This window comes from Cucurbita moschata, unplaced genomic scaffold, assembly GCF_002738365.1.
Source record: "Cucurbita moschata cultivar Rifu unplaced genomic scaffold, Cmos_1.0 Cmo_Scf00060, whole genome shotgun sequence".
Lineage (NCBI taxonomy): Eukaryota > Viridiplantae > Streptophyta > Magnoliopsida > Cucurbitales > Cucurbitaceae > Cucurbita > Cucurbita moschata.
In genome coordinates this window covers 388724-414425 of record NW_019268576.1, presented here as the reverse complement: position 1 = coordinate 414425, position 25702 = coordinate 388724, and the positions used below count along the sequence as shown (strand labels likewise).

The following is a 25702-nucleotide window of genomic DNA, read 5'->3' as shown; positions in this document are numbered from 1 at the left end:
AAAAATCTATTTAACGAAAAAATTAAAAAAATAAAATATTTTTTTAACAATAAAACAAATATTCAAAATATACTAAAAATAACCGGTAATAATTTAAAAAATATAAAAATAGTTAAGTAATTATTAATTTAGTTCCTAATTAATATCTTAAAAGGATCCATTTTACCCAAAATAGATTAAATATTATCAATCAAATACTTTGAAAAGTTATTAAATATTATCTTTCAATAAAAAATTATCAAAATAACATGTTCATGCATTTAAAACCATTATTTTGTAAACAATTTTCAATGTTCTTTTTTTAATTTTTAAAATAAATATAAAAAAAAAAGATAAAAATTTAAATGCATTAACATGGTAAGATCTAGAATTTTAAAAGATAAACAACCAAATCCCAAATTACTCACATAAGAAAACTATAAATCGATCGGAAAAAATAATAAAAACAAAAAAACAAAATATATATGGAAAAAATAGATAATTATGGAAAGAATAAAAAACAAAAAAGGAAATTATATTTTAGTATTATAATTTTAAAAGATTTGGAGAAATATAATTTTAATAAAAAAAAAAAAAAGAAAACTCGAATTAAACCGAATCGGGAATCGGGAATCGGGAATCCTACGTGCCACGAGTCACTGACGGCAGTGAAGCAACTCCACTTTGCGCCTTAATTTATTTTCCTTTTTTTAAAAAAATAAAAAATAAAAAATTACATAAACGACTTTGCTTTACAATTTTTATTTTCATTATTATTTATTTAATTTTTAATTTTTTTTTCCCTTTTTATTTCTTCCTCCCTCCCCCCAAGTCCTCGATTTTCAACCTCTTCATTAGCAGCATGAAACCGAAACCTCAGCTCTCTTCTTCAACCCAGGTACCTATTTTTATTTTTATTTTTTTCGTTTATTTTGTTTATTTTTTTCATGTAAATACCCAAAATATATGTGAAACGAACTATATATTTCTATATTCATATTCACGTTTATTATTTTTTGGTTTCAATCTTCGTAATCGGATGAAGTTTTAGGACCTAGTTTTCTTTTTCAGGTTGTTTTTCTTTTCACGTGGGCTTGCTTCTGAGGTTTCTGCTGTTTGTGTTCATCAATGGAGGTCGAGTATCATTATTATAACTGATTTCTTCTTTTCTTTTATGTTCTTTTATGTTTTTTACTCTGCGATTTGTTCATTCTATTCTGTTTCTGGTTTTATCGGCTGGAATTTGATGGGATCATGTTGGAATTCTGCATATTGGAATGTTGGATTCTTCGTTTTTTTATCTTTTTTTCTCAGCTTTTTTTGTTTTTGGTGGCTTAATTTGTTCGTTTGTTCATCTGTTCTTAATGAAGTTGTTCAAATGGCATTTACCTTAGTGAGATTGTTCTTTCGGTTATTTATTTATTTTGGACTGGAAAGTGGATCTGGATTGAGTTAATTCACTTGATTTTTGGAGCTTAATCCTTGTTTGGGCTGGTTTATGGAATCTGTTTGTAAGAATTTTGATGAATATTGGTGACTGTGTTCTTGTGAATTTGTGTTTGTTCTTCTTTTAAGGAGATTCAAATTGCGAAGGAAGGTCGGCATTTTGGTTTGGAGCTTGTAATGATTTGAAGTTGTCTAGGTTTTTTCATTGTTAATGCTGAACTGAGTTACTATTGGAGGGTTTTAGTGTTTCCTGTCATTTTAAAATTAGTAATAGAAGATGATGCAAAGCTAAGATCGTCACGAGAATTTAAGAACGTGCTAAACGTTGAACTGAAACGGATTTGGAAGGGACGAGTTTATGAAAGATGCTAAACTGGTTTCTCTTTGGCAGATGGATTTGGTAAAAGAAAATCACCATGACAGCAATGACAATGAGGATAGATCTCCCGAACGTTCGGTTTCTCAGGATACTTCTGAAATATGCGATGAGTTTTTAGATCCAGAGGTTTCTCCTCGAGTCGGTGAGGAATACCAAGTTGAAGTTCCTCCTCTATTGTTGAAATCGGATATAAACTGGCTTCGGAGTTACAAGGAAGCAGAAACTCAGGCTAATGACCTCCAAGAGTTTTTTGTGGGATTGCCCGTTCAGGTAATGTGGATTTCCGAGGAGGTTCATTCGATGGATCATAAGCTATGTGAAGATTCGGTTGAGAAATACGACAAAAATGAGGTCTTGAAAGCTGAGCAGACGGTCGATGATGCAAAGTTGAACATTGAGGCAATGGAGATGATGGCGGGTAGTACAATAATGGTCTGTAAAGCAGCAGATTTAGCTTTACCGAAAGAAACTGCGCTTGCAACAGATCAGAAGGATAATATCGATGGTCGATATCTGGTTCCCGGTGTGTTCGGTGAGCCTTGGAGTAGTATAGAAGAGGCCAGCTTCCTGCTTGGTTTGTACATATTTGGGAAAAACCTTGTGTTGGTAAAGAAGTTTGTTGGAAGCAAACAGATGGGGGATATTCTGTCGTTCTACTACGGAAGGTTTTATCGATCTGAAAAATACCGCCGATGGTCTGAGTGTCGGAAAGCTCGTGGCAGAAAATGCATCTATGGACAGAGATTGTTTAAAGGTTGGCGACAACAGGAATTGGTTTCTCGGTTGCTTCTTCTCGTACCAGAGGATTGCAAAAATTCATTAACGGAGGTACACTTATGCTTCACCGTATACCAACTTTAACTTGCATAGGTTGTTTGCGTTGGCTCGGTATAGAGCTTTTGAGCTAAGATCAAACATAAAAGAAACCTGTTAGAAAATCACCGCTCGGTCTAGTCCGCTTGTAGCATAATGCTTCTTTAACCATCATGATAGTTGTGTCGCTCGAGTTTTATGGCTCAGCTTCTTCTCTTTGAACTCCTGATTATCTCAGAAGTGATGCATTTATACATAGAAACAATCTAATTGAGTTCGTGGTGCATATAATACCGTTATCTTTTTTATTCCCCGCTTCGAAAGATTTGTATTCACAACAAAAAATGGCCCGTTTTGGCTTCGACTTAAAGTTTCTGTTATGCGAACATGACGGTAGTTAGACGAGTAGCTTCAAGTTTTTATGTAATGCTAAGCCATCGAGTAATTCTTAGTCTGTGGACGTGCGGTCCGTATTGCTTGTGATGCTGCATTTGTTTGTTTTGCTCTAATATTTGTATGCATTGTCAGGTCACAAAAGTGTTTGGAGATGGCAAAATGTCGTTCGAGGAATATGTATTCGCGTTAAAGGCTAAGGTTGGATCGGAAGCTTTTGTGGAGGCAGTGGGAATCGGGCGAGGGAAGCAAGATCTTACGTGCGTTTCGATCGATCCTCTAAAGTCGAACCATGTTACTTCTATCCGTCCCGAGATACCTATTGGGAAAGCATGTTCTGCCCTTACTCCCCTAGAAATTGTCAACTATCTAACAGGAGATTTCAGGTTGAGCAAAGCCCGATCTAACGATCTCTTCTGGGAAGCTGTTTGGCCCCGTTTGCTTGCTCGGGGATGGCACTCCGAGCAGCCGAGTAATGGTTTTACCACTGGTACAAAGCATTCATTGGTCTTTCTTGTCCCGGGTATCAAAAAGTTTTCAAGGAGAAGGCTGGTAAGGGGAAACCATTATTTTGATTCAATTAGCGACGTCCTCGGTAAAGTTGCTTTGGATCCTGGACTGCTCGAGCTCGACAACAATGTCGATAAAGGTTGTAAGAGCAAGGAAGAAAATGGGTGGACCGATGACTCGAAAGTGGACCACGAGGACTTTCCTTCTCAGCAACGCCATTGTTATCTCAAGCCAAGAACTCCATCAAGCAGCGATATTGTGAAGTTCACCGTCGTCGACACCAGTCTAGCTAATGGAAGTGCAACCAAATTCCGAGAACTTCGAAGCTTACCAGTCGATGTACTGAGTTTTTCTTCCCCACGATCTTATTTCGAAAATAAATACCTATACTCTTCGAACGGATCATTGGAGGAATCTGATTCGGAAGAGGATCGCCATTCCGACAAGGCTGAGACTGTCTATACTTCTCAAGCTTCAAGGAGAAACAAGGACCAAATGGTCTACTCGAATGGACACTGTTCTCCAGCTGATGTTTCAAACCAAGTGCTTCCAGTTAGTGAACTAGATTCTACAGATTCACATGCAGAAGTTTCGAAGGACCGCAGCTCCTTACCGTTCGATGGCACTCGACCTCAAAACGGTATTATGAACCAGTCTAGCCAAAAAGCGAGATCCGACAACAAAAGGAAACCAGCTAATGTTACCAAAAAACGCAGGAGACTAAAGGCTTGTAGTTCGAAGTCGACGAGTAATGTTTCAGTAGCTTCCAAACCGAAAGAGGAGGACGCTGTCTGCTGCTCTAAAGATGGCGCCGATACTAGTAAGAACGTCCTCCCTAGTGCAGCTCCTTCTCAGAAGAAATCTTCTGATTCATCTGGATGCAGTCCCATATCTAGCCTCGATGGAAACTCGAAGGATATCGACCTCAATCAATCTCGTACCTTAATAGACTTGAACTTGCCAGTTCCTCCTGACGCAGAAATCGACGAACCTGTTGTAATGGAAATGCGAGAAGGTCAGCCTGACCAAACGAGCAAGGAACCAGGGAATCCTCGAGCAGTTAAAACTTCTGAAGTCCCGGACACGACTGATCAGCAGCTTCAAACAAATTCAAGAAGAGTCGGTAGCCGAAACCGACCTCCGACAGCTCGAGCACTAGAAGCAAGAGCCTTAGGATTGTTGGACGTCAAACATAAGCGAAAGTATAAGGATTCATTTCTGGAAGATAACTTGACGATGAGGCCGCCACCGCAGCGTGCTCGTCCGAAGGTGAGACCTACCGAGAACTTGGGACTTAGCATTGAAAACTTCAAGATTGAAGATAGAGCAGTTGTTAGCTCATGTAACAGTAACCGTATAAGCAATAGCAATAGTAATAGTGAGGTGTTATCTAAGCTTGAAACTTAGTTCATGGAAGAAGGATCATAGCATCTAATTAAGCTTCAAAACAAGAGATTTACTTCTTGGTTGCCACAGTTTATTTTTATATATATATTTATATAACAACAGTTGAAATCTTCTTTTTTCTCCATCTCTGAACTCATTGCTGCATCTACGACACGACACTCAGGCCGTCGTACTGCTGTCCTTTTTGAGCTTCCTTTTCGGGTTTCCTCTTAAGGTTTTTAAAACGTGTATGATGGGGTGGGGTTTCCACACCCTTATAAAAAATGTTTCGTTCTCCTCCCCAATCGAGGTGGGATCTCACGATCCCCACCCCATTCAGAGCCCAGTGTTTTCGCTCGCACTCATTCCTCTCTCCAATCAACGTGGATCTCACAATCCACCCTCCTTCGAGGCCCAGCGTTCTTGCTGACATTTGTTCTTCTCTCCAACATTTGTTATTCTCTCCAATCGATATGTAATCTCACAGTCCACCTCCTTTCGGAGCCCAGTGTTCTCATTGACCTACCAGTCGGTGTTCACCCCACCTTGAGGCTTAGCATTCTTGCTGACGCACCGCCTGATGACCGACTCTAGCGGTGGGCTTGGACCGTTACAAAGAAGCATTCAAACTTGTTGACTTTTCATTTAATCGATTTTCTCCTCTAATTATATTTTTGAAGCATTTATAAATAAAAGGTTAACTACAACTTTGGAAAGATTATAAGCTTTGGTTTTAAAACAAATGACACATTTTAGGAATATTTTTTATATATAGTTTTTCCTTATTTTATTATTATTTTCATTTATAAAAATTTTATACTTATAAATTTCCAAGACTACCATTATATATAATATAAAATATTATTCCACCTTTTTATATAGTTTAATTTGTTTCCATTTTAGATGTATCCAATCACAAACCTTCGTTTAATAAAGAACACATATAAATACCACGCCAAGTTTCATTACAATGAAAATAACCGGATCGGCCACGTTCGCCCTCCAACTTGCTTTCATTTCAGGAACTTCAAAGCGGCTCGAGTTCGGCAACTCAGTAAAACCGAGTCGGGACTCACCGATTCGTCATTTCAATTTTCGTTTCCATTTCTCCGTAAAGTATAGTCGTTAAACCCTCCCACGCGTAGGGTTCTTGATTCTTACGCTGGTTCTGCGACAAATTTTGAATGATTCTGAATCTCCGATTGCAGTTCGTTCAGTAAGATCGTTTCTCGTTTTAATCAAGCCGGCTTGGAGCGTAGATTCCACTGCCTCTTCGTTGAAAATGGAGAGTGTCGTCGATTGGAAACCTCCGCCGTGTGCGGCCGAGAAGGCTCGGGAGAGCGGCGCTTGATTCTGGTAATTGTATTATGTTAATCGTTGGCTGCGTTTCTTTGATTTCTTTGATTTGTTTTTTAGTATTCTTTCTGGAACTTTGATAATCGAGGCTTAAGGTTATTGAATAAGGACTATGTTTCTCTGTTGAATTAAATGCAGTTTCGTAAAATTCCTATGCGCTGTAGATCATCAGGTTTCGATACTGAGCTTTATTTTTGTTCCTTTCCTACCAGTTTCTCTTAATCGCTTTGGTTTTTTTTTTTTTTTTCTTTCTTTCTTTTCATGCGGTTATTGATTATCTTTCTCAGATAATGTACTAGTATTTCTCCACTTTAATTTTGATTTAAGCTCATTTACCACTCATTGATCTGATCGTCAATCAAGTAACTGTTCGTCATTGTTTATCGGCTTTTGTCTCTGTTTCTTCTTTTATTTTTGTTTGTCGGCTTCTGTCACACTGAACTGAAATGTTTCTGTTTACTGTTCATCACCGTCGCTCCTTCCTCGTTGTGTTTGATTTTTTAGAACTGAGGTTATAGTTTTAACAGTTTAAATGTGAGCATTTGATTCTGGTTACAGTTTTATTTGATTTTTTGGTCCTGAACTTTGAGTTCGACAGTTCACTTGCTTCTGAGATCGTATCTTTTTCCTTCTTCTCATTATACTATTTCTGTTAGTTGTATTTATTGAGACAGCTCTGCTATTGCGTATTTTTTTCGTTAGCTTCCATTGATTTAGGCTTCCAATGTCTAAGCATGAAAAGAAAGCATAGAGGCCAAGGAAGATGTTCTGGATGCTAGAGACTAATCGATGATTTTCTTTTTATTTCTGGAGCATAATGACATTCCAGTTGGAGTTTCTTTTTGTTTGATTCTCTTTCTCCATTGAATCGAATGCAGTTCCATAGAATCCAATGAGTTCTATATAATCAGATGTGGATAATGAGCTTGATTTTTTGGGACGGTCAATCTGGAAAGGAATAAAGATCAAATCGCTGCAGAAACTACCTATAAAATTATGAACAATGCTGAACAATAACAGTTAGATGGATAATGAATGTAAATAGTCAGCATTGTCCAACAGTTAGATGGAAACTTAAGATCTCTCCAAAGTCAGTCTAATGATTCTCTTGCCAGCGGGAATGGACTCATTGGTTATAATATAATTGAATGCTTACCGTTCCCAACTGTTCTTCAGGTGGTGTCTCGGGAAGTAATTCTGGAAACGTGTTTGAGGAACGAGATCTACGGTTTGATGCCATGCTTAGCCATATGGTGGGTCGAAACTAGATCAAAGCCTGGATCAAAACTTGAGATGAGGGAGGTAAGTTTCCACGAAAAGCAGCCAAATTACTCTAACTAGAATACGAGGCATTGCATATATTCTTACGATTGATTCGAACTCTAGTGCATGATCCGATGCTTTCTCTTTATTCTTTTTTCCATTAATAATCCTTGATTCCTGACCAGTGCCGTGATCATACACAAAATTTCATAAAAATTCATATATATTGTAAGTGAATAACCGTAGATTGTTCAATCATTTGATAACCGTGGTCTTACTAGACCAGTGCTGTGATCATACACAGATGAGGATGGCTTGTCACTTAGTTTTTTTTTAATTATTATTTTTATTTTTTATTTTTTATTTTTTATCTTCTTATTAGCGAGAACTGAGGAGGGATGTTTTGAAGAGATATGGCGCATCACTTTATTTTTAAATTTTTTTGTTATCCAAATTTTAAGAACTAAAAAATGGTTTTTATTTTTGTTTTTGAAATTTGACCGATGTTAAAGGGTGGTAGAAAAACATTGAAAAAGCAAGTACAATGGTTATCATTTTAATAGCCTAACATTGCTTTCTGTCTTTTATAGTAATTCTTATCTGATTTTGGTGATACTGATAACGTTACAGGGCTCTGTGGTGGAGAGGTATGACAGACCAATGCCAAAGCAAATAAATACAGATTAAAATCCAGTAAATACGAGGATCGCACAGCCCCACCAGGAACTTTAAATGTAGCACAGATGCGCCACATAATCCTCCTAAATGAAGGAAAGGCTGATGACTGTTCACCAAATTGCTGAAAGGTATAATAATGTCAGCGTCCATCAAATACAGACGATTTTGCAGTTTCTGTCTCTGCCACCAGAGGACAGTCTTTTAGAGAGAAAAAGAAGGTTCCTTAATAACAGGTTTTTTTTTTTTTTTTTTGGTGAACTAACTATTGAACTTAATTTTTTTGTACTAAATTTTGAAAGTCATTTTTAACATGTTGAACTACTTTCAGGAATGGAGCCAAGAAAACGAGGGAAGGGGCGTTGCTCCCCTAAGATGAGGTTTTAGATCCATATCTTTTGTGTCTTTTATTTTAGATTATATTTTCTTTTGCTCCCTAAATAGCTTTTGTTTTTAGAATTTTACTAAGAGTTTCTAACTTTCATTAAAAGAATTGATGACAAAATAAATACAATTTTTCAAAAACTAAAATAAAAAACTATATAGGTATAAACTTTTAAAAGTTAAATACAAAATGGAATTAAAAATTTACTAGATATTTTAAAATATTTAAAGCATATTTGATATGCAATGTAATTTTTAAATCTATTATCAACTGTATATTTAAAAATATGAAATGTATATTTAAAAATATGAAATTCACATAAATATAAAATAGGCCTGTTATTTTGAAAAAATTAGAGTGTTTAAAGTAAGTCTATGCTCGGTATACATTATCATAGGATAACGTCATGAAATTTGATCATATTAACAGGGATAATTGGGGGCTTCAAAATTCATAGTTTGTAGCGAAATTCTTAGATATACAAGAGACATCACACTATGAAAGAACTTGCCAAGAATGTTTTCATTGATTATGATAAACCGAATCACTTCATGATTAATGAGGATAAACCTCGAGGTTTATTTTGTGCTTTTTGGCAAAATTACTATCTACCTTAAAAGCACTGTCATCTCTACATTTTTCTCCAATCCAATCTAAAGGATGTAAAAAAGAAAAAAAGAAAAAGAACAGCCCTTTTCGTATGGGGGGGCATCCTATTGTTGAACCTACAGGAAAGAATTAGATACGAAAAAAAAATGCATAATCAACAATGTTAGAATCAAGTCAAAATAGATTCGAGCCAATCTGATGTAATCTCGTAAGCCACAAACGTGACAGCGCCAGCCGGGGCTGCTTTTACTGTTGAGGGGATTATGCCTTTATAGAGTCCTGCAGCGCCTTCGGTTTTCAAAATTCGCCGCAAGCCATCGAACATGTTTCTATAGGCCTGTTCCACTCTAGCTCCATATCTAGGGTGCCTTTGTAGCCCTTCGATCTGTGGAAAATGAATCAACGGAGGACTTGATAAGATGAATTTGGGATGGATTTTTTAAAAGTGTAAAGTGCGTTCCTTCTTCTAAAGGAGGCATTTAAATGTGTCGTTTCATCCTTTCAAAAGTCATACTAAAGCGTCTTTTGAAGTGCGATAAATACTGTACAATAATAATCGAAACCAGCTAAGCTGTGTACCTGGAATCTTTTTTTAACCACATCAAGTGGATGGCAAACAAGTTTTGCACATGTGCCAGCAGCTAACCCACAAAGAAAAAGTTGAAAACTTGAGAGCCCATCTTCCGTTTTAGCTCGTCCAGAATTGGGGTAGCGGCGGTGGTTCCATACCTGCAATTCATCATTTCGAGGAAAACTGTGAGATAAGAAAGAAACAACAATATCCGCTCGTAAAAGAAAATAGAATGTTATAGAAAACTTGCTGTAGTCCATCGCTTGAATGTATCGTAGGTGCCGAATTGTAGACCCGCGTAAGGAACAATCTCAACAAGTGTTGGTGACAATCCAGCGTATAATCCTCGAAACCCCCGGGTTCGAATTATATCAATTAAGGCAGACCTCATGGTTGGATATATCTACATATTTACACAACATATTGTTACTCTTGCATCAGGAATCTTCTTGAAAGAAATCTTTTACTAAAACAAGTGCATACACAACATGAAGTTATGGAACCTCAACTATTGCCTAACTCTATTACATTTAGTTGCCAAGGTAACTAGTAAGATATTAAATTTAAGTTATGGAACCACTAGCCAACTCACAGGGAGTATGACCCGTCATTACAATAGCCACATTACTAACTACAACGACGGTTATTAGATGAACATGGTATCGATTCTATTGGAAAACAAACTCAAAGGCTTCTTAGCCAAGTGGCATGCTCATATATTGATCATAAGAAGCTGATGCTAGAATAAAGTTGTTTGTATGCATTTGTCCACACCTATTATTCTTCATTCATTTTCTCTAAAGAGAAAATGTAATCTATTTCTATATTCTACACAGGTGTACCAACATATAGATCATTCTTTAAATTTGTAGACGAGACCTAATATAAAATAAGTCATTGATCAGATTCTGTACCTTAGGTTCACCCTGTGAAGCCAGTATAGTTCGAAGAAGATCAAACGGATATGATCCAACGGTTGCTGCACACCCCGCTAGTGCCCCACTGATATATGAAAGATAAGGGCTCAACCGTGAGTGGGCCTCTGCATCAGATAAAAACAAGAAAAATTGATAAATAAAAAGGCAGAAACAATTAAATTCTGAATGCCAAGTAGTATTGGCATCTGATGTCCGAATCAAAGAACCTGTGTAACCTAACAAAGCATCAACTTCCTGGATTCAGGCAAGAATGTTTAGTATCACCGTATCATTTATTTCATTGAAAGAAGAGAACATTGTGTTGTATCTATAGCTTAAAGCCACTCTAAGAAGAATACATCAAACGAAAATAAAGAGCATGAATCTTCCACTATTAGGGAAGGAGGATGAGGGGAATGAGTGAGAGAGAGAGAGAGTCAAATACAGCTTAAAGTGCATTAATATTTAAGAACATGAATCTTTCTTCCACTATGCTAATTTAAGGGAAGGAGGATGAGGGGGATAAAACATTTATTTATCTATCATTATTATTTAATAACTACGGGTACGGGTATATGGCTAATTTAGACCGAGGCCAGAAAATTTTTTGCTCCTCCAACATCAGTATCAGTATCCTAGATAATTACTATGATTTGAATCTCAAAGATCGTTTATCTCTATAACTACTAGATTAACTCGGGATGGTTGTGGGAGCACCTTCCACCATTTTATCTCCCAGATAACTTACCCAACTTAAAAGAAAAACTATTCCACTTAGAATGGATAAATAATACAGCAATAAAGAAATTCATCTGATGTAAGTGCTAAATAGTACCTGTCTTAGAAGAACCAGCAGCATATGTTTTCAGTCTATGCAACACAGTAAACTGTATAGCTGTATATGGCATAACCATGAGCAGAGCAGGAACATTACCGCGCCAAAAACCCTATAACAAGAGACTCTGAGTGAATTACACGAAAGATAAACACAATTGAAATGATTTGGAAGTGGAAAAGTATATCATGCTATAATTTCCAGGGTGCATGAAATTCACAGAAAGGAAAAAGGAGAAAAACATTCAGCATTTGATGTTACAAAAATAGAGTTGGAAGGAAGTATACAACAGAACAGGAACAAAACATAAGCATTTAGAGCCTTCAAAGGCAATAAGAAAAATTAAAAGCTTTACTTATTCGACTTTGGCATAGTATTATCCCGTGATTAAGAACTAATTATGTCTCAATTAACAAGACCAAGAATGAATAAACAGTGGATTGAAATTGAACTTTTTAGGATCAGCAACTTCATGAAGATGCGAGTGAAGTTTTGTTTGAATTTTTCTGCATTAGCTATAGCTTTCAATCAATCCTTTTGTAAACAAATTTTTATTCGATCTCCCATAAATACCTTTAGTTTCATCAAAGAACTTTCGTGACCATGTGATTAGAAAAAACATCATCTCTCCTTTCCTTATTCTCAATCCCTACGACTCCATTATCAATTATTAAGGAAGCGACTTAATTTCCCTTAAGAATCTGTTCCTACAAAAAAAATTCCAAAAACATCTTTCCAAATGCCGTAATCCTTCCTTGCATTAGTGAGACTGACCAAATGTAAATATGTAAACAAGAAAGAGACTAATAATCAAGTTGAACAACATAATATGTTGATTGGTTAATGCATATTACATTATTTTTAAACATGTATAACCAACATACCGGTAAGCCTTCCTCCCTGAAAATATCCCTTGTTGCTTGGAGCATGCCAGTGTACTTTGATGGTCCGGACAAACTTCTCTGAACCAAAGCCCATTTAGTTGTCGGCTCCAGTTGAACCTGTCGAAAGAACGCGAGCATAAGCATTCATCACAGATAGATACAATGGACAGTGATTCAAATTAGCAAAACTAAAAGTAGAAGTCTCATTAGGACGTAGACATGGCACTGGAATTCCTGCATGGAATAAATTTGTACTTTCCACCAAGAGATAACTAAATTCCAACATTTTCTGGACATTTTACCCCGTAGCTAGCAGGAATGAGGCCTTTCTTTCGCATAAAATGCTAAACATTGGCGATAGGCAACAGTTATGTTAATCGCAAAACGACTATCATGAAATAAAGACACTATTTCTACAATGAAAATTCCAAGCGTACAGAGTTTAATTGGAATAATTAAAATCTTAATATCCACGCCTCTATCCTGCTACGCAAGAGAAAGCCACAGTGAGGCACTGAACAGAAGAAGTGGAATGGACAACATCGGAGAAAGAAAAATTTCTCAATGCATCTTCAAAGACTAGTAACAGATTGAAACTTCGAACTAAAATAATAAAACAACCACAAATTCATCCAGCATCTATGTTAATTTTCTCGCAGGATGAGAAAAATTGAAGTTCGTTTTCGCTCTTACAGCCTATAACGTAAAACCTAAATTCGTGGCTTCGAACATTTGTTTCTTCTCTCTTCTACTTTACCTAAAAATCAAACAATTGCAGCAAATGGAACCAAAATCGACCTGAAACCTGATCTTAATCACGTCGAGAGGAGACGTGACCGTCCGAGATACACAGCCAGCAATTGCGCCAGCCGACGAATCGATCACCGCGCGCTTTACCTGTCCTGGCTCCCCCGTCGGCGGAGAAACCATACCTCCTAAGTTTCGAACTACAACCTAAAACACAAGGTCCAAACAACGAAGAGTTCAAACTTCACAATCCAACGCACAACTTCAAGATCAACGGCGATACACAAACGAACCGCAAACAACAGCGAGAAAAAAAAAGAAAAAAAAAATCAACCGCCAGGCAGACGGAAAACAAGCAAAACGAAACCACAAGAAAACGCAAAGAATCGTATAGAAATCCAGGCGATCGAATGAAGCAAAGATAATAAAAATTAAAGGAGCCTCTTCTTCAATGGGAAAGGTCAATTTCATAGATCATTCATTCAAACTGCCAGACGACGTGGAAAACATGATTATAAAAATCAAAAGTATAGAAGGAGAGAGACCTGAAAAAGGCGGTTGAAATAGTGAAGAATGGAAGAGCCGCCATTGAATGCTTCGAAGGAATGAGAGATGGGAGTTAGAGAGAGAGAGGTCTGTGTGAAAGAATTGGGGGAGGAGAGAAAAAAGCTAGATTGAAGGAGCGACAGTAAGAGATTTTCATGGAGCAAATATGGAGATCATGTAATTTTCATCCCGCAAAGATAAATTTATAGTCCTAAAATTCTAGGGTAATCAATAAATAATTATATTATTTTAAACCCCCGAAATTTTAAAACTTATCTATTTAAATTGATTTACAGTCTCCTTATACCTTTTATTTTAAATAATTGATGACTTTCAAATAAATTATCTAATTTAAAAAAATAAAAATCTAAGCATTTTAAAGATTTAATTCATAAAATTATAACTAATATTTTTTAAACAAAATCTTATAGATAAAAAGATTCATGGTTTAAATTAAAATTATCAATTTAGGATTTTTATTGATACGGCCTTCAATTTTTATTTTAGATACATAGAATGCGTAATTTATCCTTTAAAAAAAATTAAAATATTTATTTATATATCAAAAATAACTATTTAAACTTTTTAAAGTTAAAAAATGGATTTAAAAATTTAAAATTAAAGACTAAATAATTTTAAAACTATAGACTAAATAAATATACACTTTTATTCTGTTTTTCCTCTTCTCTAACACGAGTGAAGTGTTATTGCCCTCCAGAATATTATAATATATTTTATATAGCAATAATCATTTAAAATTTTATATTTGATATATTTTATTTTATTTTCAAGATTTGATTAATAGAATATTTTATCTAATTATTAAGATTTAGTTGGTAGATTGTATTCTATTTAAATATTGTGAACATTAATCAAAATAGAACTTTCGATCTCACTTATATTTCTCGAAATTTCAATTCCATTTATATTTATAATTTTTAACATGGTATTAGAATTATCATTATTAACATGGTATCACGAGGAGAGGAAGAACTATCAAACCTTTTTATCCTTAAGATATAATAATAACTATTAATGAAATCTTTAAAATTAAATTAAAAAAAAAACCTTCTCTCTAGCGTATTGAGGCGGTTACAATTAAATTTTTAATTAAATTATTAGATGTTACAAAATGCTATAAAATTTGAACTTTTAAAGCTACTATCTATATAACAATGCCTTTAATTTTAATATGCTCCGAATAAAGTTATTTTTATAAAAGGAAAAAACAAATTATTTTGCTGTTTCTTTACAAAAGTTGGGGTCAATAGTCTAAATCATTGATAAAGTGATTGGCCAATTGGATATTAATTTTTAGATCGAGACATAAATTTTCTCGAAGTTTCAAAGGTTTTAATATGTGAGATTCCATACTAGTTAAACGGGAACTAAACATTTATTGTAAGATATAGAAACTTTTTCCTATTATACGCTTTTTATAACCGTGAGCCTGACGGCGATACGTAACGGGCTAAAACGGACAATATCTACTAGTGATGAGTTTGGACTGTTATAAATGGTATTAGAGCCAGACAATGAATAGTGAGCCACCAAGGACGTTGGGCCTCCAAGGGGTGGATTGTGAGATCCCAGATTGGTTAGAGAGGGAAACAAAACATTATGTACAAGATGTGGAAACATCTCCCTAATAGATTCATTTAAAAACCACGAGACTAACGATGATATGTAATAAGCGTGTATCTCAAAAATACTCTTAAATTTTAAAAAGTTTCATTAATACTCAACTAAAAAAAAAAAAAAAAAAGTTAAAAAATATCATTTCATTAATATTCTATTTAAAAAATACTCATAAAATTTTAAAAATAATAATAACAAGATTTTCATTTATAAACAAAAATCCATATTTATTTATTTCGTAAAAAAAATGGAAAAAAGATTTTTTTAAAAAAAAACTACCTCAATCATACATTCAAAATTTTAAATATAATTAAACTCTTAAATATTTTGCAAAATAATTTATAAAATTTTATAATAAGAGGAGTGAGATTTAAAATGTATGAGCATACTAAAATGTGTGGAATAAAGTTAGGTTTAGAAAGGAAGGATGGGCTTAGCTGTTTCTTTGCCCAATTGGTTTATGATACCATATTTGACCCATCCTATTATCACTCACAAACTCATTGGTTGCCTCCACGCGGATAAATGCCTCTCAGTACCAATTTTCAAACCAACATATAGTTATTTTTTATTTATTTATTTTGTATAGTTTCCAAAAAGGGCAGAAAATAAAAACTGCTGTTGTTTTTTTTAATCGAAATTAGCACAATAATTATAAGGTTAAAATGGTAATTAAATAGACTAAAAAAACGAACAAATAAAAAGTATATATTTTTCAAAAAGGGCAAAACTTACTTGTAAGTTGGGCTGCACTTAAGCTTTGCAGCCCACCACGTTTTAATTATATATTAACAACAATTATTACATATAGTTATATATTGTTATTATTATTATATGAATTTCAAACTAAATATATTTAATTATTCTAATAATTATTTTCTCTCACGATACTTCTTTCCTTCTTTTACCATACCGACAATTCTATCATCGTCGTTCATGCTGTCATTATTGTGAATTCCACAATCGACGTCAACGCTTCGAATGGTAGCCAATGAAAAATTTACTTAGAAGTTACGTTAAAAAACCCATTCTCGAGCTTTTAAATTTTTGTTTTCGTTAAATGATTCATCAACTTGGTACTTAAATAAAATAAGAACCTTGTCACAAGCTTACATAAACAATAGCTTTATATGCAAGTTGTTCTTTGAATGAGTAGTCTATCAAACTCAACCTAGTTTAAAAAATTGGATATTTTAATTTTGGTTCTAATTTTTTTTTTAAATTAACCATTTAAAGAGTAAAATTTAAATTATAAGGATTTCGAACTAAATCCTTAAATAATATAATACTTATATTTGAGTAACAATTAGTTCTTATATTTAAACATATTTAACTTTTAATTAATTTAAAATTAAACTCTTAACTTTAATATAATCGAATAACAACGATGGGACGTTAATAAAATAGGATTTTAGAAGTAATAATTTTATTTAGAAATAATATATATATATATATATATATTTATTTATTTTAAGTAAAAAATATAATTGAGGTATGTCGGATCGAGATCCTCAAATCTAGATTTACTCGTGGAAATAGTCGTTAAGTATAATATAAACAATTTAGTAGAAAGTAACCCAAATATATTAAATAAAAAAGTCTTTATTTATTTATTTATCATTATTATTATTATTTGGATAATATCACAAGTATCGTAAAAGACTTTGTCCTCATTTTAATTTGTATTTACTCCATAAATTGGATTCAATTTCTCAAAAAAAAAAATAATAATAATAATTAATTAATTGGTTTGACATTTACGTTATTGAAAGTCCTTTTTGCCCTTTCCTTCGCAATTAAAAAGGTCTCAAGCAAACTCAAATTTTCAAGCCTTTAGTTTTTTCTTCTGTTCTTCGGAACAATGGCACTAAATACAGATCCCATGTGTTTAGACATTAATATAGTTTCAGCCACAGGCCTTACTGGAGTTGACCCAGCGTCCAAACCCAAGCTATACGTCGTCGTTTCATTCGTCGGCGCCGCGGTGAACCAGCAGAGGGCTCGGACCAACGTGGACAAGGACGGCGGCGGAAATCCCACGTGGAACTTTGCAGTGAAATTCGCCGTGGACGTGGAGGGAGTAAAGCAAGGTATAGAGACTAGTCTTGTCTTTGCTCTTAAATACGAGGATGGGAGGGGAGACAGAGATTTAGGGGAAGTCCACGTGTCGGTTGCGGAGCTTTTGCAATCTGCTGGAGATGGAAAATCCATGCGATACGTTGCCGTTTCGTATCCGGTTAGAAAACCGTCGGGACAGACGGTGGGCATGTTGAATTTCGAATATAAATTTGGTGGTTCTCCGGTGAGTGATACACCGTCGGCTGGTTTCCCCACGAGGTAATATAAAGAAAATAGAAAGAAAAATAATAAATTATTTTAAAAAATACTCTAATATAAATTCTTACGTTAATATTAGTATTTTCTTTTCACGTTACCAGAAGCATTGGCATATATCCACCGCAATATTGCTATCCTCCGCCACCACCTGCTGCAGGATACGGCAGCTACCCACCACCACCACAACCGTCCTGTCCATATCCACCGCCTCAATATCACTACACTCCGCCGCCGACATATCAATCGTACAACGTTGGACCATCTGCAACGTTGCCGTATCCACCAAACAACGCCGGACCATCAGCAGCGCCACCGTCACCCTATCCACCGTACAACATCGGACCATCAGCAGCGCCACCATCACCATATCCACCGTACAATATCGGACCATCAGCAGCGCCGCCGTATGCAAATCCATATTCACCACAACCAACTCACGTGCAGGCACGTGCACCTCCGGTTGAGCAACGGTCGACGCCGAAGAAGAAAAAATCGGTATGGGGATCAGCACTAGGGGTGGCCGGTGCAGTTGCAGTGGGAGTTCTCTCCGGCGTAGTGGGGTCGTCGCTTGAGCTCCCGGCGGGGCCAGATGTCACGGATTTAACGGCTGGATTTCAACCTCCGGATCCAACGGCTCTTGCCCCAACAGATCTCTCGTTCATTAATACGTTTGATCCTGAAGCTTTCAGGGATGCCACTTACGTTGATTACAGTTCGCTTATTTAATTGCTACCTTAATTTTCAATGTCCCAAGTTGTTGTTGTTGTTTTTTAATTTTATTTTAATGTTGTGTGTTTAAAGAATGAATTTTGACTTCGTATGTAAATTTATTGAAAATTTCTTAAAATAATTTGATATTATTTAGAACTTCTAATTTGCAATTAATTTAGATTTGACTATAATTATAATAGTTTTAAAATTTTTAATATTAATTTTTATAGAAATTAAATTTAAAATTTTAAAACTATAAATTAAATTGTGGGATCAAATTTATAACAAAATCTATAGTAATGTAACATAATCAATAAATTATTTTTTTATGAGAGTTTTATTTCGATTCTTTAACTTTCAGAATTTTAAATTTAACGTTTTAACTTTCATTAAATATATATTCTGATTCTCACTAAAGTGATAATTGAAATAGGATATCTAAATAATAAAAAGTAGTGTCATGAAATTCCATTAAAAAAATATCGAATTAAAAGATGGATGATAAATTTGTAATTTTATTTAAAGGGTATTTTGGTAAATATGAAATTATCAATAAATTCTTTTAATTACTTTGTTTATCCAAATCAAATCCATAATAATTCCTTCAAATCTAGCAATGAATTTGTTTTTAATTTTGAAAAATAAAAAAAAAAGGAATAAAATCAAAGTCAATAAAATTGTGAATTTGTGCATGCATGAGAATATATTAAAAGGCAACAAATGTCACGTCTGAAATGCTTGAAAAAAACTTATTTCAAATATTCATTGAAAATAATTAAACTTTTTAGGATTATTATCTAATTAATTCAATCATGACAAAAAAAGAAAATAAATAAATAAGGTATGTAATCTTTTTTTTCCAATTTTGTCCAATCAGTGGAATTTATCCTTCATTTCAATGTTTTCTACTTTATTCTATTTTGGAAAAAGAAAATCAAAATGAAAATGATTTTCTCCATTCCTTTTTTTATTATTTTATTTTTATACCATAAAAAATAGAAAATAGAAAATCAAAGGTAGATACCAACCCTACCACTAGCCACTAGGTTTGTTCATTATTCTCATATATTTATTTTAAATAATTATTGATCATTAAAAATAAATAAATGTTTGTTTAAGGGAAATAATGGAGAATAAATTCATATTTAGGTAGATAGGGACTTAGTTAAATTAAAAACATTGATACCAAAACCATGAAAATATCGAATCGTGTCTTTGGAGAAGCTTTCGTGATAAGAACAACATGGGTGTATAAATTAAGGGAAAATAATCATTTATATAATAAGTTCGGTGTGACGTATTAATCTTTATTCTAAACTTTTAATTTTGTCAATTTAAATCCAAGACTTTAGTGTTTTATCCCTGATTCAACGCTAAATTTAGTTTTACAATAAAAAATTTAATTTTTTAAATGTTAAAAATTAGAAACAAAATGAGATTATATCTTTATTTAACGAGTAACTATTACAATATATCGAGAATAAATAAAGTTCTAGAAGCACACATATTCTATATATTAATTTAAAAAACTCGAGAATAATTTTTCGAACACCTTGAGAATAATTAATTAAAAAGAATAAACATGTTTAATTAAGAGGATCATTTTATTTATTAAAAAGAAAAATGAGAGATTGGGTGGAGTTCTAGAGAAGATTAATCAATAATAATAATAATAATTATTTATTTATTTATTTCCTCCTCTATCTATATATATATATATAGTTAAAACAAGCACCAAATTATCCCAATTCAGTTGTCTCAAAATCTTAGAGAGCTTTTTTGTTTAAGAACTCTTAGCTATGTCTGGCGTTTGGGTGTTCAAAAACGGCGTCGTTCGTCTGGTGGAGGACGCCGGAGTGGATAAGGGGAATGGCGGGCAGAGGTCGACGTATCGCCGGAAAGTGCTGGTGTACAGTCCGACGGAGGAGGTGATGACGTCATATGCGGAGCTGGAACAGAAACTGATGGCGTTGGGTTGGGAACGTTATTACGACGATCCAGATCTGCTGCAATTTCACAAGAGATCGACGGTCCATCTCATTTCTCTACCGAAAGAATTCGCCAAGTTCAGATCCATGCACATGTACGACATCGTCGTCAAAAATCGAAACCATTTCGAAGTTAAAGATGCCTAAGCCATCTAATTCTCAAATAATAATAATAATAATAAATACAATAAAGAACCAAAAAAAAAAAAAAAAAAACTGATTTCCTCGCCCTCTCTACTACTTTGCTTAATCTTCTTGTGAGATATCTCTTAATTCCCAGTTGCTTGTGAAAAGTCACGATTTAATTTAGAGCTTGTTTGAGGAATAAACAAGTTGTGCTCTCTATCAGTTCATCCAGACAGAAACTTGGAGTCAGGGCCGATTCAAAAGAAATGTTATAACCAATCGTCAACGAATTTATTGTCTGAGAAGTGATTTGGAGATGGTCAACTTTCACATGAAATAAGGTAAAAGGACGAGCATGTGTGATATTGTTTTATCTACGTTTGCTAATAGTTTGTTACAAATTTAGAAATTTAGTATAGAGGTTTGAAGTCCAGAGTCAATAGTTGTATGCATGGTTTCAAATGCTTTATGTCAAATGGAATTGTCGGTTACTTTGTTTTCGTCACTTAGAATATATTTTTTCTTTCCATTTAATCGTGGATACTTCTTTTGGTTTAGTTGTGGATCCTGAGATTGACATCAATCGAGAATAGATTACAAGACACTCTATACAATACTGTAGACTATTTTGATAAGGACATAAATTATTTTCGGTAATTTTCAACATCAATATAACAAAGTATATAACAAAAGTATAATAGAAAAAAAAAAGCTGTAGTAAACAAAATTTTGAAAAAAATAGAAAGAAAATAAGGAAAATATTTTTTTTTTTAATTCATCGTTACCTTGCGTTAGTGAAATCGAAGGGAGTATATAGAATTATTTTCTTCCTATTTATATAAATATTCTTTTAATTTTATATTTTATTTTAAAAAAATATTCTTAAATTTTTAACCGTTTTAATAAATATTCAAACTTAAAAAAGATTAAAAAATACATTAAAATTTAAAAAGAGAAGTAAAAATATCTTTTGAGTTTTTAAAACTTTCATTAATACTTTTAATTTTTAAAAAAAATAAAAAATACATATACCTATTAAAAAGGTTAGAGATAATCTATGAGATGACTAAACAATTTTCGTTCATATATTTAAAGTTTAAAGTAAAAGATGTTAATACTATTTTTAAAATCTCATTGATATTTTTAAACATAGTAATACGAGAAGAATATAAATTTTTTTAAAGTTGTAAGAGTATTAAAAATTTAAGAGTATTTTTCAAAAATACTGACAGTAAAAATATCATTCAAATAGAAACTTACATGTATAAAAAATATATCAATGTTGAAGAGAAAATGCATTGATCATACAGCTCCCAAGCCAAAGAAAACACAAGCCTAAAGGCTAATAAAGGCTAAAGCTTTCCCTAAGGTACAAATTAATTGGTGCAATTGAATCCATGACAAATGGAAACCCAAATTATGAGCACAAGAGCTAACAATATCCCAAGAACAACTAGCTTTATCTTCATGTTCTGATACCACATCTTCCTTCTCAGTTTGGTTCCTTGTCCTCTGTAAGTCTGCGCCTGTCGATATTCAAAAAATGTCGATCATTCTCGAGTCGTCGTTTGTTTCTACTGATATAAGTTCTTTAGAATGGTAGGGTTCGATCAACTTACCTGATCTCGAAGATTCTCCGTTTTGTCAGCTAGAGTATTGATGTTGTCACCTCTCTCAAATGCCTGAAAGGATATTAAAAGATCTCATAATGATGCGTTGAGCGAGAATGAAGTAAGAATCTCGATTTCATGGAAAGGACAATGAGGAGGCATAGATGTTCAAGGTGTAAATGATTAGTTCGGCGTCGGGTTTTAGTATAAGTCGATCTTGAACTGACTTTCAGCTTGCAAGAACTAGCAAAAAGGAATTACCTGTAAACTGACTACCCAACTCAAACCACCAAAACCGCCAAACCGAAGCTAATTGAAGTAGTCTTTGCGTTTTCATATAGTTTGAAGCCAACTTCAACCGACAAAAAACGGTCTAACTGCTCGGTTTTGTTTGATTCAATAACTTACACCACAAGATGATGCTCTAAAATCGTGTTCGATTCTACCGGATATTGTCCTCTTTGGAATTTCCCTTCCGGGGTTCCTCTCAAGGTTTTTAAAACACATATGTTAGGGAGAGGTTTCCACACTCTTTATCCTTATAAAGAATGCTTCGTTCTCCTCCCCAACCAATGTGGGATCTCACAATCCACCTCCTTCGGGGCCTAGCGTCCTCGCTAGCACTCGCTCCCTTCTCCAATTGATGTGAGACCCCCCAAATCCACCTTCCTTTGGGGCACAGCGTCCTCGCTAACACACTGCCCGATATCTGACTCTGATACCATTTGTAACAGCTCAAGCCCACCGCTAGCAAATATTGTCCTCTTTGGACTTTCCTTTTGGGCTTCCCAGTTATCTTAAAGTAACTCAATTTTAAGTAGGCCAACTCGTGATGATTATCTTTATTCCAAAGATTTTAAAACACGAAATGAAATGATAACCGATAAACATCAAATCCATGTTGATATACGTTATTTACCTTGTCGAGATTCTCCAACATTATACCCTTAACTTCCGATACTTGCGCCTTCACTTTTATCAACTTTTCAATCTCTTCGGCGTGTTCGATGATATACTTCATGTGCTCTTTCATAACTGGTCTGCAAAAAATCCATGAAACTATGCCTCTTCATACAGCCAAGGCAGATATACAAATGCATATTCGAGATAACGTTTTACATGTCTACACGAACATACCCGAAATCCTTGTTAAGACTCTTTGCAACAGCAGTATCGGCTTTACCGCCCCCATATCGTTTCTTAAAGTCAGTTTTCATCCGTTCCAAAAACGATATGGATATCTGCTTACTTTGAGATTCTTTCGCCACAACACAATAAGCTGCAAGACTCCATGAAGGCACCATGTATACAATATTAAAGCAAAAATTCTTACAGCCAAAAGTTTAGGCTACCAAATAGACTAATTCAAAACGCCTTGGAAAAGAATGAAGAAACAAAATCTCCACAAATTTGAACTCAGAAACTTCACATTTTGATGCCGTATTTGAAGCTATTCTTAACAAACATTTTACAAGCATTTCCACATTGAGTAGCTGGATTTAGCTATCTCAGAACCGTTCGATTGCATGATCATTTTCAATTATTGCCGAATTTTGAGAAACTTAAAATGAAATTGCCGTTCAGACGATGAACAAAGTTCAAACAAGCTTTACCTAAGCTAAAAATCCACAATCAATCAGAACGAACACAAAGAAACTCTTCCAAATTCCTTCATTCCGAACGAATTTGAGCAAATTAACAGCAAAAAAATTGGCGTAATAAAAGAAATCCAGCATTAATCAGACTAGATCCAACAAATTTCATCTGCAATTCAACTCCCCGCTCAGTTCCTTGCCAAAAAAGATCGAAAAGGAAGTAAATCAAAACTAAGAGAAGATTCAAAGCATTCTTACCATAACCATCTTCGACGAGGAAATTAAAGGTATGATGGTCGCAATTGTAAGTGAACTTATTGTTAGCAGAAGGAAGCTTCTGAAGGCACTGATTCGCAATCGCCGGAAAATTTCCGGTGAACTCGGTAAACTCGGCTAAGATCATGGTTCCTCGAGCCACGAAGCTGTAAATGAACGAGTCTTGACTCATCTTCTTCGAAGCGAATGAGTGAGCCAACTCGGACGAAGAAGAAACAGAGGAAAAATCGCGGTTGGGGAACTCGAATGAACTTGCGTTTGGGAAGTTAATAAAAAGGGAGTGTTTGGCTTTGATTAGTTTCCTTTTTTGCGAAGAAAGGGAAATTCTTATATGTCTTTCTCACTTTCATTATTCTTATTAGCGCCAAGATTTAGGGGAAGCTTCAATTAATTAAAGATTTGGTCCTAAGTTTGCGTAATCATGTCGTGTTTAAAATAAATAAATCATAATTAGGCCTATTTTTAGGACGAAATACACTTTTAATTCCTTAAATTATTTTCTCTATTAATTTTAATATATACCCATTTTACCCGATACAACGATTCAGGCCCTATTCATTGAGAGAAAAAGTGTTTTTATTTGCATACGAGTGTGATCGAGCCTGAAAATGGTGAAACGTTAGGGATCTAATTCATTCATGAATTCTTAATTTTTTTTTTGTAAATTCCTATTTTGTCCTTCAAATTTCTTGGATCACACAAATCGATTGATGCAGATGGGCTATCTATTCACGTTGAGATGTCCATTTTCAAAAATGGTATTTATTTGTAAATGGGCGTAATCGATATAACTATTAGGAGACATTTTTTTACGATTGAATAATTAAATAATAATATATTAATTTAACGGTAACCTTATTTCACAACCAAAAGAATTAAGAACAAATACTTTTTAATATTTGAAGTTTTTAAAATAAAATAACAATATTAAAGAAAAACAGTAAATAATGATATGCGACAAAGAAAATAAAGTATGTTTAGAAATATTTCAATTATAAAAGTAAATAAAAACAGCTTTAAAAAAATGACGCAAATATATTCGTATTATTTTTTACTTTAAAAAAACAACATACCCAAGAAGTACTCCGTATATGATTTTTCAGTAAAACAAGCAAAGAATTGTTTTTGATTTGTCTGACGAAATAACTTCTTTAGTTTACTTTTTTTTCTTTTCTTTTTCTTGGCGTTTCCGATGATCTGATCGGTGCGACAGTAAATTATTTTTTTCACCTTGTTTTTATTAGAAAGAAATAATTGTAATATCGTGTAAGAGAATAATATAAAACAAAGTGAGAATAATTTTTTATACACAAAAATAATATTTTAGTCAACAAAAAATTATTAATGTTGGATAAGCTAATTTAAGAAATAATCATGAGTTCATAATAAATGAATATTATATTGAGAATTTATGTTCCTGGAGAAGCCCAAAATAAAGGCATGAGAATTTATGTTCAAAGTGGATAATATTATATCATTGTCGAAAATCGTGTTCATCTAACATAGTATCAGAATCATGCCTTAAATTTACAAATATATTAATTTACAATTTATTCTAGCTTTTATTTAAAGGTGCTTGTTTAGTTACTCATACAAATTTATAATTATACCATTAAACTCAACTTTTTCATAAATTAATTAATTTATTTTTTGTTTCATGCATGGACAATTTTTAACAGAAGAGATACATTTTTTTGGATAATTTTTAATTTAAAAATATAAATTAA

At 33.8% G+C, this 25702-nt stretch overlaps 5 protein-coding genes and 1 long non-coding RNA gene across 8 annotated transcripts; 4 read left to right on the top strand and 2 right to left on the bottom strand.

Annotated features, from left to right (window-relative positions):
* The first annotated feature begins 765 nt into the window (after positions 1–765).
* Positions 766–5045, top strand: LOC111436952. The gene is made up of 4 exons (XM_023074758.1): positions 766–877; positions 1051–1113; positions 1817–2632; positions 3146–5045. The coding sequence occupies exons 2-4, from the start codon at positions 1108–1110 to the stop codon at positions 4925–4927; spliced, it is 2604 nt and encodes an 867-aa protein (XP_022930526.1). The 5' UTR covers positions 766–877; positions 1051–1107; the 3' UTR covers positions 4928–5045.
* Positions 5046–5896: 851 nt separating this feature from the next.
* LOC111436907 lies at positions 5897–8662 on the top strand. Its single transcript, XR_002709358.1, has 4 exons — positions 5897–6262; positions 7439–7564; positions 8156–8436; positions 8532–8662. It is a non-coding gene; the product is annotated as an uncharacterized LOC111436907 (long non-coding RNA).
* Positions 8663–9081: 419 nt separating this feature from the next.
* On the bottom strand, positions 9082–13882 carry LOC111436940 (mitochondrial thiamine diphosphate carrier 2-like). 3 transcript variants are annotated; one of them, XM_023074736.1, is made up of 8 exons: positions 13694–13882; positions 13200–13355; positions 12402–12518; positions 11518–11629; positions 10680–10807; positions 10016–10168; positions 9774–9923; positions 9082–9579 (listed from the first exon to the last, which is right to left on the bottom strand). In XM_023074736.1, exons 2-8 carry the CDS (start codon positions 13329–13331, stop codon positions 9364–9366), a joined length of 1008 nt encoding a protein of 335 aa, XP_022930504.1. In that variant the 5' UTR covers positions 13332–13355; positions 13694–13882; the 3' UTR covers positions 9082–9363. The 3 variants fall into 3 exon arrangements, with proteins under 3 accessions (XP_022930504.1, XP_022930507.1, XP_022930506.1); XM_023074739.1 differs by lacking the exon at positions 13200–13355; XM_023074738.1 differs by lacking the exon at positions 13694–13882 and having other exon boundaries at positions 13207–13328.
* Positions 13883–17174: 3292 nt separating this feature from the next.
* On the top strand, positions 17175–18455 carry LOC111436917 (protein SRC2-like). Its single transcript, XM_023074709.1, has 2 exons — positions 17175–17669; positions 17771–18455. The coding sequence occupies exons 1-2, from the start codon at positions 17194–17196 to the stop codon at positions 18393–18395; spliced, it is 1101 nt and encodes a 366-aa protein (XP_022930477.1). The 5' UTR covers positions 17175–17193; the 3' UTR covers positions 18396–18455.
* Positions 18456–20115: 1660 nt separating this feature from the next.
* On the top strand, positions 20116–21003 carry LOC111436916 (flowering-promoting factor 1-like protein 1). Its single transcript, XM_023074708.1, has one exon. The coding sequence runs from the start codon at positions 20180–20182 to the stop codon at positions 20513–20515; it is 336 nt and encodes a 111-aa protein (XP_022930476.1). The 5' UTR covers positions 20116–20179; the 3' UTR covers positions 20516–21003.
* Positions 21004–21737: 734 nt separating this feature from the next.
* LOC111436745 (vesicle-associated membrane protein 724) lies at positions 21738–24274 on the bottom strand. Its single transcript, XM_023074457.1, has 5 exons — positions 23958–24274; positions 23242–23383; positions 23024–23144; positions 22114–22176; positions 21738–22020 (listed from the first exon to the last, which is right to left on the bottom strand). Exons 1-5 carry the CDS (start codon positions 24145–24147, stop codon positions 21871–21873), a joined length of 666 nt encoding a protein of 221 aa, XP_022930225.1. The 5' UTR covers positions 24148–24274; the 3' UTR covers positions 21738–21870.
* Positions 24275–25702: the final 1428 nt, after the last annotated feature.

What these genes read in the sequence shown, in the direction of transcription:
- LOC111436916 (XM_023074708.1), top strand. Translation starts at nt 20,180, where the DNA reads ATGTCTGGCGTTTGGGTGTTCAAAAACGGCGTCGTTCGTCTGGTGGAG.
- LOC111436745 (XM_023074457.1), bottom strand. Translation starts at nt 24,147, where the DNA reads ATGAGTCAAGACTCGTTCATTTACAGCTTCGTGGCTCGAGGAACCATG. An exon ending in AGTCTTAACAAGGATTTCGG is followed by an intron (nt 23,145 to 23,241) that starts GTATGTTCGTGT and finishes GATTTTTTGCAG; the next exon opens with ACCAGTTATGAAAGAGCACA. An exon ending in CGGAGAATCTTCGAGATCAG is followed by an intron (nt 22,021 to 22,113) that starts GTAAGTTGATCG and finishes GAATATCGACAG; the next exon opens with GCGCAGACTTACAGAGGACA.
- LOC111436952 (XM_023074758.1), top strand. An exon ending in GCAAAAATTCATTAACGGAG is followed by an intron (nt 2,633 to 3,145) that starts GTACACTTATGC and finishes ATGCATTGTCAG; the next exon opens with GTCACAAAAGTGTTTGGAGA.
- LOC111436940 (XM_023074736.1), bottom strand. Translation starts at nt 13,331, where the DNA reads ATGGTTTCTCCGCCGACGGGGGAGCCAGGACAGGTAAAGCGCGCGGTG. An exon ending in TGCTGGTTCTTCTAAGACAG is followed by an intron (nt 10,808 to 11,517) that starts GTACTATTTAGC and finishes TATCTGATGCAG; the next exon opens with AGGCCCACTCACGGTTGAGC. An exon ending in TGGTTAAAAAAAGATTCCAG is followed by an intron (nt 9,580 to 9,773) that starts GTACACAGCTTA and finishes CATTTTCCACAG; the next exon opens with ATCGAAGGGCTACAAAGGCA.
- LOC111436917 (XM_023074709.1), top strand. Translation starts at nt 17,194, where the DNA reads ATGGCACTAAATACAGATCCCATGTGTTTAGACATTAATATAGTTTCA. An exon ending in TCGGCTGGTTTCCCCACGAG is followed by an intron (nt 17,670 to 17,770) that starts GTAATATAAAGA and finishes TCACGTTACCAG; the next exon opens with AAGCATTGGCATATATCCAC.